Source organism: Sinohyriopsis cumingii, chromosome 19 (assembly GCF_028554795.1).
Source record: "Sinohyriopsis cumingii isolate HCF-2022 chromosome 19, ASM2855479v2, whole genome shotgun sequence".
NCBI lineage: Eukaryota > Metazoa > Mollusca > Bivalvia > Unionida > Unionidae > Sinohyriopsis > Sinohyriopsis cumingii.
The window spans coordinates 54236802-54254468 of record NC_142979.1 but is presented as its reverse complement, the minus strand read 5'-3'; the positions used below and the strand labels follow the sequence as shown (position 1 = coordinate 54254468).

The window sequence follows — 17667 nt, the reverse complement described above, 5'->3', positions numbered from 1 at the left end:
AGGTCAAAGGGAGACAAATCTTGCATTTTCACAAAAATATGCCAATGAAGTGATTTCCAAAATCACCAGTACAAGTTAGACTCCCAAATGTACATGGTTTCAGAACTGTGGAAGGAAACATTCCATGGCAACCATATGAAACACCAAACTTACCAAAATCAGCATTCGCTAAGTGCGAGGTCTCATACTCTTTTAATTTGATTCCTAACCTGCAGTAAAGTAAAAATTTATTAAGAAAGAAAATTAATGTCATATACATGTACTGTGTTGCACAAAAATGAAATGGATAAAAGTAAATAGAATATTGTCTTTGTTTTTTTTCTTCCAGTGTCTTGGCAATTTTTTTGAAAGTGGAATTATGTAAGCTAATGAAATAAAGTAATTAGATAATAAACTTTGATCTCATCCTAGATTCCTTTTAGCTGTACATAAAATTTAGGAAAAGCGCAGTGAAGTCATTGAGAATTGTTTGTCTTGTGATACCATATATAGGGCATAACCGACTTTTGATCCGGAAATCGGATTCCACCGGATAGTATGAACTTCCGATTAATCGGAGTCGGACAAGGCAGGAACGACCGATTCGGATAATAAAAATAATAAAGTTGAATTTCTATAGCACCGTGTCTAACACTGCATGTCATTCGATAGTGCGTTAATAAAGAAGTCAGAAAAGTCCAATATGGTCAACACAAGGGGGTGAAACGATAATACTTGAGTTAGACCGAAAGATTTAAATTTATTAAAATATATAATACAGTCCTACCCGTTTATGTCAACATCCTCAATAATGAAGGCATAATATTGAATACATTGACACATGCTAATGAGGTATTAAAAGAAAATGATTCCGCAAGAGGCCAACTTTATAGGACCAAACAAAAGCCTGTTTTATTTTTATTTGACCGCGACATTAAAGCATGGCGGCAAGATCAACTAATTGTTGAATAAAGTACAGGATGGAACTGGCTGCTTGCCGACATAAATGATTAAGGCGGGAAAATAAAAGCCTGGCGGCAAGATCAACTAATTGTTGAACAAAGAATGGGTCGGAACTGGCAAAAAAATAAAAAATTTCATGGATTCTTTGTGGCTTTGAACTTCGTTGCATTTTGCTTTAGTCCTGCCATATCCTTCCCCTTGTGACATCGGTGTGATATGCAAAACGTGTGTAACACGGTTTAAAAAGTTGATTTGAAAAACCTTTTAATTTAGCATTTCCGATTAATTGAATCGTATCCGGAATCGGAAAAATTTCATGCCCAAAATCCGGAATCGGAAATCAGTAGAAAAATGCTAATCGGTTATGCCCTAACCATATATACTTGCCTGTAAGTTGAGTCCAACTTCAAACGACATAGATCCTGATCTGCTGTAGCATAATGTCACTGCAGATCAGGGTCTATTGTGTTCTACTGATTACTTCTAACAAAAATGCACAGACCCAGATCTTCTGGTGCATTATGAAATGTCAGATCTGAGTCTGTAAAGTTTGCAGTTAGACTCATATGAGTGAGTAGGTATGTATCTATATATATATATATATATATATATATATATATATATATATATATATATATATATATATATATATATATATATATATAAATAAAAGAACTCCATAATCAAAAGTCTTAACCACACCACAAGTTTCAGTTTCTACTGCACACCTCGTGAACTAGTCCAAACCACACTTACACTTGAACAAAGGTCGGTCCATTTTTTCTGCCTATACCGCCCTCCTCCTAGTAGAAAGAACAAGCTGACTGAATCTCTTTTTTAAGCAGACCCTAAATCTCATGGAGTATGGAAATTCAATAGGTGGCAACCTGATTATTCTTGGAGATTTCAACTTTCTCTTTGACTGTCCCGGAAACCAAAACATATCAAAACTCCGAGATTCCATTAATGTTCTCAACCTCAAACAGTTAACCAACCCACCCATAAACATGGTCACATTTTAGACTGGATCCTTCATAGACCTGATGATAATATTCTACGTTCCTCCCTGGTATCCCACAAACTTGCATCAGATCACCTCTGCATTATGTGCCATCTTGACATATCAATCCCTAACCCTCCACCTTTATTTGTTACTAAGAGAAACCTCAGTATGAAAAATAGAACCAAACTCATGCATGACATCCAATCAAACCTAACAACTTATCTACCTCCTACAGCAGAACAACTCGGTAATTGCCTGCGTTCATTGCTTGACAAACATGCCCCAGCCATCAAGTGCAGAGTATCAATTCCAAAGTGTTCCCCATGGTATAGCAGTGTTAGGGACCAGGTTCGCACTGCTAAGAGACCACCATAAAGCTAAGAGGCGTTGGCTTTCTGCTAGACTCACTATTCATAAGCAAATCTATGAAGCCGCTAAGATGAACATCACAAACATGGTCCATGCTGCAAAATCAGCCCACTATACTACTCATGGAAAGTTAAAGCTGCAAAGAGCTCTTTGAGATTACTAAGAAGCTCATATCAAGGAACAGATGAACACCACTTCCAACTACTTTCTCGCTAGTCGACCTGCTGGACCTGTTTGCAAATTTCTTCCATGACAAAGTACAAACCATTAGGGATAAGCTTGACAACACAATTTCAATTGACTCATTGACACCATACAGTTGGGATACAGAATTTCAGCAGCAACCATTAGCAGCATTTGAACCTGTCTCTATGGATTTAGTACGTACAATCGTGATGAAGAGTACACCAAAGTCATGTGAACTTGATCCAATTCCAACATCACTGCTGCTTGAGTGCTTAGATCCAGTATTGCCTTCACTAACTGATGTTATTAATACCTCTCTCTCATCCAGGGAATTCCCATCATTTTTCAAAACTGCCATTGTAAAGCCTCTGCTGAAGAAACCAACACTTGACCATAATAATTTAAAGAACTACCACCCAGTTTCTAATCTCCCATTCATATAAAAAATCTTAGAAAAGGTTGTTCTATCCCAGCTTGTATCTCATCTAAATTCAAACAGTCTTTTTAGCAATGTACAATCTGCATATCGCCCTTGCCACAGTACTCAAACTGCTCTTCTAAAAGTAGTTAATGACATTCTCTCTGCTTTGGATAGCAGAAGGGTACAGTCCTCACCCTCCTTGATTTGTCTGCAGCATTTGACACAATAGACCATGATATATTAATTCACTGTCTCCAGCATGTATTTAGCATTCATGATACAGCCTTACTGTAGTTCAAGTCCTACTTGGTCAACAGGACTCAAATTGTATCTGCAAATGGAATACACTCCAGTCCAGTCAATGTATGTTGTGGTGTTCCACAGGGGTCTGTTTTTGGCCTGTTCTCTTCATTCTCTGCACTCAGCCACTCTCAGGTGTCATAGATCATCATCCAGTGTCTCACCATTTGTATGCTGACGACACCCAAATATACAAATCTCGCCATCCAACTGAAGTTTATGCTACCACCCAAGGTGTAGAGAGGTGCATTTCTGATGTGAAATCATGGATGACATGTAACAAGCTGCTTATGAACGATGATAAAACTGAGGCAATTCTGATCACAACACAGACTCTCTCAGTTGCATCCTTTACCTCAAACAATAAATATCAGTAACACCAAGATTAAATTCACACAGTCAGTATGAAACCTATGTGTTACTCTGGACAGTCCTCTCACCTTGCACCAACATGTCATGAACATATGCATGGCTGCATATCTTGAGTTGAGACGCATCAGCTCCATTTGCAAATATCTGTCAGCTGATGCCACTAAAACACTTGTATGTTCTTTAGTACTTTCAAAACTGGACTATTGTAACTCCATTCTGTCTGGTTCATCTCAATATCTACTTCAGAAACTTCAAAAAGTTCAAAACACAGCTACTCGTATCATACTTCAGAGAACCACAATCAGAGTACACCTTCCTGCTGCTCTGTACCCTACACTGGCTATCCATTCGATCCATAATCAAACACAAAATTTGTTCTCTGTGCTGCGTTTCACTGATGGAATCCAGTCCAACATACCTATCTGACCTTACCCATGTTTACACACCAGCAAGATACTTACGCTCCTCTTATGACAATCGTATACTCATTATTCCCACTACAAAAATGAAGACATATGGACGTTCTTTTGCACACCAGGGTCCAGCAACATGGAATGAATTGCCCACTGAACTTAGACACAAAGACACAGTGATCCCATTCAAGAGTGCTCTTAAAACTCAATTATTTCGACTGCAAGAACAAACTTAAAGACCTAATAATGTTCCCTACCTTAAATATTTTCAGCATGTTTTGTATGTGTTTTTAATTTCATGGTGTTTGTTTTTTGTAATAATATCATTATATGTTTTTTTTATGTTATAGGTGTTGTCTAATGTTGTAAAGCACTTAGAGCTTCTAACGATTAGGTGCTATACAAAGTCCTCATTATGGTAGTGTTAATATGGATGAACACTGGAGATTTGGTAGTGTTAATATGGATGAACACTAAATTTGGTAGTGTTAATACAGATGAACACTGGCAGTTTGGTAGTGTTAATACGGATAAACACTGACAATTTGGTAGTGTTAATATGGATGAACACTGGCAGTTTGGTAGTGTTAATACAGATGAACACTGGCAATTTGGTAGTGTTAATACGGATGAACACTGGCAATTTGGTAGTGCTAATATGGATGAACATTGGCAATTTGGTAGTGTTAATATGGATAAACACTGGCAATTTGGTAGTGTTAATACAGATGAAAACTTGCAATTTGGTAGTGTTAATATGAATGAACACTAGAAATTTGGTAGTGATAATATGGATGAACACTGGCAGTTTAGTAATGTTAATATGGATGAACACTGGCAATTTGGTAGTATTAATACGGATGAACACTGGCAATTTGGTAGTGTTAATACAGATGAACACTTGCAATTTGGTAGTGTTAATATGGATGAACACTTGCAGTTTGGTAGTGTTGATATGGATAAACACTGGCAATTTGGTAGTGTTAATACAGATGAACACTGGCAATTTGGTAGTGTTAATATGGATGAACACTGGCAGTTTGGTAGTGTTTATATGGATAAACACTGGCAATTTGGTAGTGTTGATATGGCTGAACACTGACAATTTGGTAGTGTTAATAAGGATGAACACTGGCAGTTTGGTAGTGTTAATATGGATAAACACTGGCAATCTGGTATTGTTAATCCGGATGAACACAGGAAATTTGGCAGTGTTAATCTGGATGAACACTGGCAGTTTGGTAGTGTTAATATGGATGAACACTGGCAATTTGGTCTGTGTTAATATGGATGAACACTAGAAATTTGGTAGTGTTAATATGGATGAACACTGGCAATTTGGTAATGTTAATACGGATAAACACTGGCAGTTTGGTAGTGTTATTATGGATGAACACTGGCAATTTGGTAGTGTTAATATGGATGAACACTGGCAATTTAGTAGTGTTAATACAGATGAACACTGGCAGTTTGGTAGTGTTAATATGGATGAACACTAGAAATTTGGTAGTGTTAATACAGATGAACACTGGCAATCTGGTAGTGTTAATTTTGATGAACATTAGCAATTTGGTAGTATTAATTTGGATGAACACTGGCAGTTTGGTAGTGTTAATATGGATGAACACTGGCAGTTTGGTAGTGTTGATACGGATAAACACTGGCAATTTGGTAGTGTTGATATGGCTGAACACTGACAATTTGGTAGTGTTAATAAGGATGAACACTGGCAGTTTGGTAGTGTTAATATGGATAAACACTGGCAATCTGGTATTGTTAATCCGGATGAACACTGGAAATTTGGCAGTGTTAATCTGGATGAACACTGGCAATTTGGTAGTGTTAATATGGATGAACACTGGCAATTTGGTCTGTGTTAATATGGAGGAACACTGGCAAGTTGGTAGCATTAATACGGATGGCACAACAATATGCACATAATGCCCTGAATTATTTAGGCTAAATCACGTATTGTTATTTTGGTCTTAAGTTTTTGGACTATGGCTGTAACTGTTTTTGGCAAATAAGTCTAGACTCCATTTTTCAAAATCCTTTTGGAAAGCCTGATACTTTGAACCTCTTGAAAAGGTACAGGGATAACTGTACTCTGTTTGGCATAGAATGGCACTGTTTCTTTCATCCAGCAGTCGGCACATGTGTAGAAACTGGGGGAAACATTACATTGCAAATAATCTGGCCATACAGTTTACTTGCTGGTGCCCTGACTAAAGACAGAAGTAGTAATAGTGGTGGTGGTGGTAGCAATAGCTGTTGTGATATTAATATCTAATGCTGCTGCTGCTAATCATGCCACTGCCACCAACACTGCTTCTGTTACTGTTGATGCACCTACATGTCCTATAACTTTTAGTGGTCACTACTTGTTCGTTCCTGGCTTGTAATTATTAGGAATGTACATTTATAGCTTCAAATTTTGTTCTTCCAGATCAATTATGTCAAACAACAGGATCAAGACAGAATCAAAGGAATCAGATGGATCAACATGCATGCAAGACAAAACTGAGATTTCCCAAGATAATGTAATACCATTTAAGCAGATTTCTGCTACTGAACACCCCCCCACCCTACACACATGCACACACACACACACACACACACATGCACATGCACACACACACATTGGTATAATGTTGTAATGTGGTAAGTGGGATCAGTAACTGCTGACCTCATCGTAGACCATTCCATGGTATAACTAGAATGGTAGAAAATTTGATGACTAGGTGTTGCGATGCTGAATAAACAAAAGACCAGTCAAGCATGTCATAATTTTAATTGTTGCCATGTTAGATAACAGTCAGGATTAAGATAACCATTGCTTTATAAGAACCTGAATTACAGTATGATCTGTTAGCGATAGATTTGTCAATGGAATACATTCCCTGATCACATAAATGTTTGGAAATAAGCTCCACTATCTCTCTAATCCAGCACTCCTAGTAAGGAAATATTTAATCTTTTACATGCAATTTTATATATATATATATATATATATATATATATATATATATATATATATATATATATATATATATATATATACACACATTGCAACCCCGCTATAATTCAAATTCAGATATAACGCGGTTGTGGCGTGGCTCCCAAAATTTCGTATATTCATTTGCACATGAAAAATATTTTTTGTTCAAAGTACATGAAATAATGAATAAAATTTTTTGTATCATTATGGGGAAGAGATTGTGTATGTATTCGAATTTAATATGATCGTGGCCTGGTTCCTGAAATTTTAAATACGTGTATGTGTATATTTCTCGTACTGGGAAAAATTATATTTTTTAAGTATGAGAAATAGTGTGCAAAATGTTTATTATCATTTTAGGGAAGAGTTCGCGTATGAATTTTAATAAAATACAATCATAGCGTAGCTTTTAAAATTGAACAACATCACCAGGTTCTTGAAGTGTTATGCCAAAATAAACATTATCGGACATGTTACCAGTAAATAATGTCCGATTTATTAGCTGGAAATTAAATTGGTATGAAATTGTACATGCGTTCAGCTTTAAAAAATTTTTTATATAAAAGTGACTCGTGACTATTGCAGGCCTACTGCACTTAGTTCTCAGGTTTTACATGTGTATGGGGTTTACTTATGAACTCGGTATTGATTTCCTATATTTTTATACAAATATTTTACCATTATGATATTGCAAGTTCACAAACGCAATTCGTTCTCTGCACTTTGTGCAAAAAAAAAATATATTATCATTTTGGAGAAGAGATCGTGTATGAATTCAAGTATAATACGATATATAATATGATCATAGCATTTTTCCTGAAATTTTAAATACATGTATGTGTATTTTTCTCGTACCCAGAAAAATACTTTTTAAAAGTATGAGAAATAGTGTGTAAAACATTTATTATCATTTAGGGAAGAGTTCGAGTATGAATTCAAATATAATATGATCGTGGCTTGGCTTCTGAAATTTAACAATTTCACCAGATTCTTGAAGTGGTATGCCAAAATAAACATTATCGGAAATGTTACTTGTTACTGATCCATGAGTAAAGCCAGTAAGTCGTCTTTGTGATTGTCTTCAATTAATTCTGTATACCATCGTTGCTCAAAAATAGCCGACATGTGTTTCTTTAACTGCATACACAAACAAGCAGCAGACAATGCGGTGGTTGATAAAAGATTCTCACAATTTAATAAACATCAAAAGATGAAAGCTGCCAACATGTTTGCTGGGCTTGGCGGTGTTATTAGACGCAATCAGTTGATCAGTAAATAATGTCCTCTTTATTAGCTGGAAATTGAAAGGGTATGAAATTGTACATGCATTCATATTTACATTTTTTTTTAAAAGTGACTCATGACCATTGCAGGCCTACTGCACTTAGTTCTCAGGTTTTACATGGGTATGGTGATTGTTTATGAACTCGTAATTGATATCCTATTTTTTTCATAAAAATATTTTTCCGTTATGGAGAAGCAAGTTCACAAATGCAAATCGTTCTCTGCACTTTGCGCCATGATTAGTATAGTAGTTTTCACACATTTCTTTTGATATTCACAAAATCTGAAGTAAAAGTTATTTGCACGCTGAAAGCATGTGTTGATTGGTAATTATTCTTGTTGTAATCGTTCAACTGAATAGGCGTACAAGCGTTAATTATTGGAAATTTGCAATGGATAAATGTACACGGAAACGCATATGAGAAAAATTTAGCAGTATGAAATTTGTACAGACACCGTTCATAGAACCTGGAACGTAATGAACCGTACACGTGCTTCGTCTTTCTTAACCTAATTTTGCTGTTAATTTTTCCCATTGAATTCAGACACATAATGATGTGTGACAAAATTATTGAATAGTTTAAATATGTATGCAATTTTTGCAATGGAATTACATATTTTGTTGATTAATTTCAAGCCCTGACGACTTGATATCAGACGGCAAGTAAATGGTGTTGATACTCTGTTCATGCTATATATTAGACGTTGAATTCAGATACAATGATCAGGGGAAAAAATATTGAATATTGTAAAGCTGTGTGCAATTTTTCAATGGAATTACATGCATTATATATGAACTGAATGCCACGACGGCACGATAGTAAATGGTGTTGATACCCTATTCATCATATACATTAGACATAAATACACGTATATGTGCCAATGAGTTGTTCTCTCAAAAAAGTAAAATACTGTAAAACCCCACAATAGTGTAACCCCAATATTAATGTGATCCAATTTTGTGGACCCCAATTATCGCGTTATAGCGGGGTGTATATATATATATATATATATATATATATATATATATATATATATATATATATATATATATATATATATATATATATATATATATATAGTGTGACCCTTCTATAACACAGTAGCTGGGAGTCTTGGAACCCAACCACATTATAGACCGAACTGTGTTATTAGCAACCAGGTTAGCTAGCCCCCAAAAATGATGCATGTATCCTAAAAATATTTGCATGGTTGGGGGGTAGGTAATAAATGTGGGTGCAAAAATACTTGCTTTATTCGCACAGTTACCATCTTAAATCAATACATATTAAATGAGAAATACACCTGTAGTGAAAACAGAGAAGACATATAATATTTTAATATTTTCAGAGAACCGTGCATTGGTACATATACTGTTTATGTATACAAGTCTAATGTATAGCATGAATAGAATATTAACACGATGTACTCACCCGTGAATCTCATCACATGCATTGACTCCACAATACAAGTAATTCCATTGAAAATATGCACACACAGAGATTTAAAATATTCAATAATTTTGTCATAGGTCATGTAGGTTTGAATTCAATGGGGGAAAAAATAGCACAATTACGTAACAAAAGATGAAGCACATTTACTTTTCAGTACGTTAGTAAAAGCACAAACTTTCACGGCACAGTAAACGTGTTCCAGTCATGTTGGAAATGAAACAATTCATCAGATTCCATTGCTTTTAATTAAGTTTGGTACTGGCTTCCTTTGAAGAAAGGTTCTTTGTTTTAATTAATTATTGTAGTTGGCTTTCTTTGGTGAAGGGTGCATGTGTTATTGAAGTCATTGCTAAAGGACAGCTTTGGGTAACCAAACAAATGCCCGTTTCTTATTGTGGTGGCAACATCAGATAATTGTATTGTATGATTGAGACTGATTTTTATTTTCCATTTGCTTAGTACATTTCTTAACAATCGGTGCTTCAAAGGTAATCTGTTTTCTTTGAAATTTCAGCAAACTGTTTTGTCTGGGTACATTTTTGAAAAAGGAATTGACCGTCGTTTGGTTGATTTTAGTTACCGTTCCTCCCTGCCTATTGAATAGATTCCAAGCATGTGTCAGAAATGAAAAAAGGGTCAACGCACAATAGAGGCACAGGTGTTCTGGTCCGATGAGAGGGATTATTACAGAAAATGTGAGTGTTCTGAAGGATTTAATTCTGAGTGAAAAAAAGAGGAATTTTACGTACCATCTACATACAAATGTCAGTCTACATAAATATATATTTTAACGAGCAGCCGAAAATCCGATGAAAGATAGATTATGAGATAATGCATTGTCCGGTTGATCTCTACTACCAGAACTTTCAACAGAAATAAAGCAGATATCTCGCAGCATACAGTACTCACGCTAGATGTCAACATGAGCGGATTATGATATAATAATGCACTGTTAAGATGGTTTGTCAATATGGGCAAAGAATTTGTTTATGTAACAATTGATAAATTTCATTGCATTTTATATCAAGTTTGTGGCTTCCTTTCATGGGGCCTCTGAATTTCTCCACTCTAAACTAATGGTTGTATATACAAGTTTAAACAGCCAACAATGTAGGCAATAAAAAAAATCACCAGATGGTATATTTTGCTGCCAACAAGGAAAAAAATTGCAATTTGCGACATTGGCAAAGGTCTTCGCAATCCCTAAATAAAATCTTTGCACATTATTTTTTCTTCTTTTAAGAAGAAAAAACTATTTTTTTGTGTGTGAGAACATAGCCACACCACAATCAGCTTGTAATATTCATATGCGATCTTCTCCCCAAAATGATTATACTCTTTTTACATTTTTGGGGGGTACTTTTAAGAATTTTTTTTCTCCGTGTACAAGAAAAATACATGTATATGAATTATTGGGAGCCATACCACAGCCATGTTATATCCAAATTTGTGTTATAACGGAGCATTCTAAAGCGGGGCCACACTGTGTGTGTGTATGTATATAAGTATGTATGTATGTATGTATGTATGTGTATATATATATATATATATATATATATATATATATATATATATATATATATATATATATATATATAGATAGAGACAGAGACAAAGGGGAGAAACTCTTACCCATTACTTACCCTTACCACTGCTTGCTGGCTACCCATCAGCTGGTTCTTTAACAGTTTAAGCTTTTGCCGCAGTATGATGAACATTGTACGCATCCTTCAAGATCTTTATTTTGATCCATCCTTAAAAAAATCTGGTGAAATATTGTGTTTTAAGGTTTCTGCTAGGGTAACCCTTTTCAGTACATAGTGTTAACTATTGTTTTTAGTTTGTGGACTTCATTTTTCTGACTTGGTAATTCTCACAGTCAGTACTGTACATGCTAGCTGTATTTGTACTGCAAACAGCAGTTGAATTTTTTCATTTGTGTTGTTACTTGTGCTGTTGTTTATTTGTTAAAATTTGTTAAAATTTTGTAGTTATTTTCTAGTTTTATCATTTATTTTCTTCTCAGGATAAGAAAATGCTAAGTGCAAGAATTTCAAGGTCATTGAGGATGATTATGACCTTGCTTGTGTTAATTGTACATCAACAGCACCATACAGTGTTTGTAGTTCTTGATCAGAAGGAAACTGGTCCTTGGTTCTACAAAAACGTATTAAAGGAGAGAGAGAGAAAGAGAAAGTCAGACTTGTTCGACTGTCACATTGGAAATCCACCCCAAATCGTCTACTGTTGTGAGTATAGTGGGGGACATTCCACACACACCCCTCCAAAAAGCATTGGAGAGGGTTGTCAGCAAATGTGACATCAGGGCAGCTTGACACAAACAACTTGATGGTGTCAGAGGTGTCAGTGCTACACCTGTCTAGTTTGTTTCTAGAGTCAGACATGAGGAGGTTGATTCAGGATGTGACAGTGCATTTCATTTCGCTAGGGAATTTTTTTGTACCGTTGTTCCTCACAGCCTGCTAATACTGCTGTGAATTTGTTTGGATATTTTTATCTTAATGGCCCATCAGACCTAGATCTTAGGACCTGGAAGACAGGGTGGATGGTATATGAATCTGATCTGGCAAATGTTTATTACTAGTCATCATCACCTTGTGCTCTAGTCTTGGTTATTAACCATCCAGTTCAGTCTGCTGGAGCTCCAGGTATTTCAGGTAGCAGTTGGAGATAAGTTCTTTTGATGGGCCATGCTTCATAGCAGACAATTGTAAGCGGAACCATATCGAGAGGGGTGTAACTGATCTGTTTTTAGGAGAGAAAAAAATTCTGGCCAGCTAGTTCCTTCTGGCCTGGTGGAATATAGATTGAAAGTTGCTTGGCCTCCAGTACAATTAGTGGGTGCAGCCAGCATTATTTTTGTATTTGTTAGAGAATTACAAGTCAACAATGAGTGAAATTATGGCCATACATTCTTGCATACAGACGGTTCAAAGGATGTAGACAAGATTATAGTAAATTCAATGAAATGATAGTCATACATTCAAGTTTACAGAAAGTTTGAAAGCTGGAGACTGTGTTAGAGCTGGAGACTGTGTTAGAGCTGGCACTGCAGCATGCCATGGTACATGTACCATCTGGAGCCGGGTATCAGATAAAGCCTACATTTTTATTGCAGAAATTTTTTTTCTTTTTTTTTCTTCTATCCTGGCCAACTAGTTCCAGAAATTGCAGCCGTACTTAGGTCTTTTAAACTTCATTGAAACTTCTTTAAAACAAATTTCATCATCTTTTTGGATTCACTTTCCATGCTCAAAGTCTTGCAGAACCTTGTGTCTGACAGCCCATTAATACCCTGGATCTTACAGGAAAAAAAGTTGCTCAGTCTGGAAAAAAATATTCTTTACTATTGGCTTCCTGGTCACATTGGTATTAAGAATAAGGAAAGAGCAGATAAAGCAGCCAAAGCTGCCCTGCGGTAAGACCATTCCAGTGGAAGATTCCAGATAGTAACTTAAAATATTATATAAATCAGAATGTTATTCATCCTTGGCAAAATATGCTGAGTGAAAACTGCAGAAATGTACTTCAGAACATCAAATGCACTTTTGGAGAGTGGCAGCCCTCATACAGTATAAATGATAGAGAATGGGTGGTTATGTGGCAATCATGTATTGGACACACATGTTTAAGGGTGAACACGGGCCATAGTGCATACCCTGCCTTTGTTTTCTGATTGTGGAACACATTCTTGTTGGGTGTGTCAACTTCCAACCGGTGAGACAAAAGTGAACTCAGTTTTTAAAAAAAAACTTTATGATGACACAGATGATGCTTGATTTATGGCATCAATGCATTCCAGAGATTATGGCATAAATCGAAATTGGCGTAAATCAAAAGTAAATGAGGCATAGCACATGGCACAAGTGACAGCATAAAAATGAATACTTTATTGTTATTTCTTTATGGCGATGGCATTAAAATGATAACTTGAATGTTACTTCTTTATTATAAATGATGTTAAAATGAAAGTATTATAAATCAAATTCTCATAAATCAAGTGTCATCAGACAGCATAAACCCAGATATGCTGCCCCATAAGTAGTCTAGGGTCCATTTTGTTTATTACACTGATTTGTCCTGACATAGACCCAGATTTGCTGTTACACTGATTTGTCCTAGCATAGACCCAGATTTGCTGTTACACTGATTTGCCCTAGCATAGACCCAGATTTGCTGTTACACTTATTTGTCCTAATATAGACCCAGATTTGCTGTTACACTTATTTGTCCTAACATAGACCCAGATTTGCTGTTACACTGATTTGTCCTAACATAGACCCAGATTTGCATTTGCTTGATGAAAGAGCAGATCTGTTTCTCTGCAGTTTGAACAGGATATTACTTACAAGTGAATAGTATTTTTCAGTTTGTATTATGATCACTGGGGACCGCTCCGGTGGCCTAATGGTTAGAGCATCTGCCTCTGATGTGGGAGGTCATGGGTTTGATCCCTGGCTGAGTCATACCAAAGACCTACAAAACTGGTACTAACAGCTGCCTTGCTAGGTGCTCAGCATTAAGAGGTTAGTGTTAGGACTGGTGTGCCTGGTGTCGGGATAATGTGACTGGGTGGGATATCATGCTACATGTCTGCGACATGATGCCCCAGTGCTAGACATCACTATAAATTGCCACACTACAGACATCATAGTGATATGACTGAAATATTGTTAAAGCTACATTAACAATCCAAATTACACACACATATAATCACTGGGAGGTCATTATTTATTTTGTTCTGTATATTCAGCACTTTTTGAATTACAACACACAACTTAGAGTTCAAAGACAAAACATTTTGGCACTTAATGTAATTGCCAGCAAAGCTTCTATTTTAGGTCTGTCACATGTAGAATAGATATTTATTAGTGGCATTGACTGAAACAAAAATGACCCATATATAGATTTTACTCAAAATACAGTCATGGAAAACAGGTACATAATTGATCCATATACATTTATTGTTGTTTTAGAAATATCTGGAAACACAAAAAAAAACTTGTTATATCTGTCATGAACAGTTTCCTTAAAAATCATTACACAAATCTTAGAAAATCCTTAAATCCTTGAACTGTATGCATACAAAGTTGTTTGAGTCCTGGACTAATTGATACATGTATGTTTGGGATCATATAGACTTGTAATAATTATATTTTGTTTTAAGCCTCTGGAAAATTTTTTCATTTTCATGACATTTTTTAATGTTTTGAATTTCAAAGGCAAACATCATGCAAAAGATGGTGAATAGCAATTTGGAAATTATGAAAGTTTGAGATATTCATTTGAAAACTATGCATTGTAGCATTCTGTTATATTTATATTAGGAAAACAAGTTCAGTAATGGTGAGCAGGTGGTTATTGTTGTCCAGAAGGAAACCTGGCAGATATTTGAGGCCATAAAAGCTGCAAAAGGGAAAACCTCTGATGAACTCCTCCATTATTTCTTCTGTCTGCCAATGATTTCCTCTGACCAGGGAGCCATAGTTGTAAGGAAGGATGTATACATACGGTTTGAGGCTATCCGGAAGGAACGTCTGCTGACTTCTGATTTTTTCATGGAACACCTCTTGCAGTTGCTTTCCAGGTGACTAGGCCAGAACGTAAATATAATTAGATGCATGGACAAATCATACCCCAGAGTCTGAGTTAAAAACCTGTTTAAATTTTGACCTGAGGATGATATTTGTATTACTTGTTCCACACTGAAGCCAATACATAATCTGTTTAATTTTCTCACATTTCTAAAGTAGAAATATTAGTAAATAAAATTATTAGACATCTCTATCAGTATGACCTTAAAAGAAAAATATATATTTTCCTGAAATTATGATAATTTAGGATGAGCACACAGAGTATGGATAACAGTGTGTGGATTTTTGTCAGTGTAATTAAAATTTCTTTTAGAGCGATGTTAAAATGGGTAGGAACACATCAAACATCTAAGATATTGAATGCATGGCGATGTCACTGTTATGGAATGCATTAATGTCTGACAATATCTCACCCAACAGATGGAGTTATCTCTCTTTGGCTGGATAAGTCTTTCTTGCCTTACCTTATTTTAGACTGTATCACACCTTTATAGAAATAATAATAAAGACTGTCTCACATCTATATAGGAATGATAATACAGACTGTCTCACACCAATATAGGAATGATAATACAGACTGTCATACACCTACAATATATAGAAATAATAATATGGACAGTCTTGCACATTTATAGGAATAATGATATAGGCTATGTCACATCTGTATAGAAATAATTATACAGACTGGGGGCATATTTATGTGTAAGTAGCTCAGGTTAGTTTTTCAGAACATTACAGCAAAATTTCAAAGGTGGTTAACACAGTTTAGCGAAAACCACTTAAAGTGAGCAAATTAAATTTGGTAGAAATATTAGTGCTCATATGTAAATGACCTGTTTTGATTTTCAGACCATTATAGCAGTTTTTAATTTTGTAGTCACCATGTAACTTTGTACACATTTTGAACAGAAACCCTGTTAGCACAAATGAATTAGAAACCACCTGAAATGGACTGTAAGATTTGATAGGTATATTTGTATACATATTTAATTGACCTGATTAGATTTTCACATGCAATATTAGCAGTTTTTCTAATTTTAAGCTCAGCTGGTTGTAGAGCTGAAAAGCTTATGGGATGGTCTGTTCTCTGTCATCCATTTGTCCATTGGCCCAAGTTTACTGTAGTTACACCTCCTAAACTACTAGGAGGATTGCCATAAGACTTAACTAACACACACACACGTACACACAAGCACACACATTCTTGTATTTGGTGGATATCGAGGACTTGTGTATGGAACCGCATACTGAGGACATTTATTCTGGCACTGTTAGAGCAAAGAGAAATACTGTTTGAGGCAGTAAATTAATAGTAAATGAATGATGATGTATCAAGGAGGGAACTGTATTATTACTTCTAAGGAATATGAAATTTAGCAGTGCAAGTGAGGATGCACACATTTACACAAATATTCTGTATAATCCATGCAAATTAAGGATGCACACTATTTGACAAAATCACGGAGGCCATAGACATTGGTACATGACCAACAAGGACATGTTTGATTATCTAGTCGAGTCGTAATAATAAATACGACCACTCAGGTGGCCTAGTGGTTAGAGCGTCCACCTCAGATGTGGGAGGTTGTGAAAATGGTACTAACAGCTGCCTCACTAGGCGCTCAGCATTAAGAGGTTAGTGTTATGAATAGTCGGCCTGGTGTCAGAATAATATGACTGCATGGAACATCATGCTACATGTTTGCAGTGTAATGCCCCAATGCTCGACATCACTATAAGCTGCCACACTGCAGACATCATAGCGATATTACTGAATGATTGTTAAAGCTACATCAAAATCAAATCTAAATTACATACTGGTATTAACTGTAACCTCCATAAGGGTTTCATCTACAACTGTTCTTTAGGGCAATAACATTATTATTTGAATATATTTCTTGTTGTTATTGACTGACTGATGAATTTTTTGATTGACTGATTGTCCTGCAATTAGACTTTAGTACGACATAACATGCTTCAGACTAATCCACCACTTTGGAGATCATATTGTAATAAGTTTGGAGTATGTGCATCTGGGTTATAGTGCCCCGTTTTGATGAATTCTTAGATTTGTACGATTACTTGTTTGATTATTGGAACTTGGTGTAAATGGAAATATTCCTTAGCCCGAAATAATTAGCCGATTAGTAATAGCAAATATCACAGAGTGAAGTGTTAGTGAGTTTCCGTGATGCCATGGTTGACTTTTAGTGAATTCAGGTCAAAACCTTATGAGTGTCCCTGGAGTAATATATTTCTTATTAAAACCTAATGGTGTACATTGGTGGTGTGACTGCAGCAACAGTATTT

At 35.7% G+C, this 17667-nt stretch overlaps 1 protein-coding gene across 5 annotated transcripts in view; it reads left to right on the top strand.

Moving 5' to 3' along the window:
• Positions 1-17667, top strand: part of LOC149775728 (uncharacterized) — a 41559-nt gene that overhangs the window by 10916 nt on the left and 12976 nt on the right. For 3 of the 5 annotated variants that reach the window (XM_089943103.1, XM_089943101.1, XM_089943102.1), the window contains 2 exons: positions 6453-6546; positions 15091-15350. In XM_089943103.1, the coding sequence (XP_089799229.1) occupies positions 6460-6546; positions 15091-15350 (347 nt within the window). In that variant the 5' untranslated portion in view covers positions 6453-6459. Of the gene's footprint in view, positions 1-6452; positions 6547-10256; positions 10438-14132; positions 14290-15090; positions 15351-17667 lie in introns of those variants that run through there. The other 2 variants (XM_089943105.1, XM_089943104.1) reach the window with 2 other exon arrangements.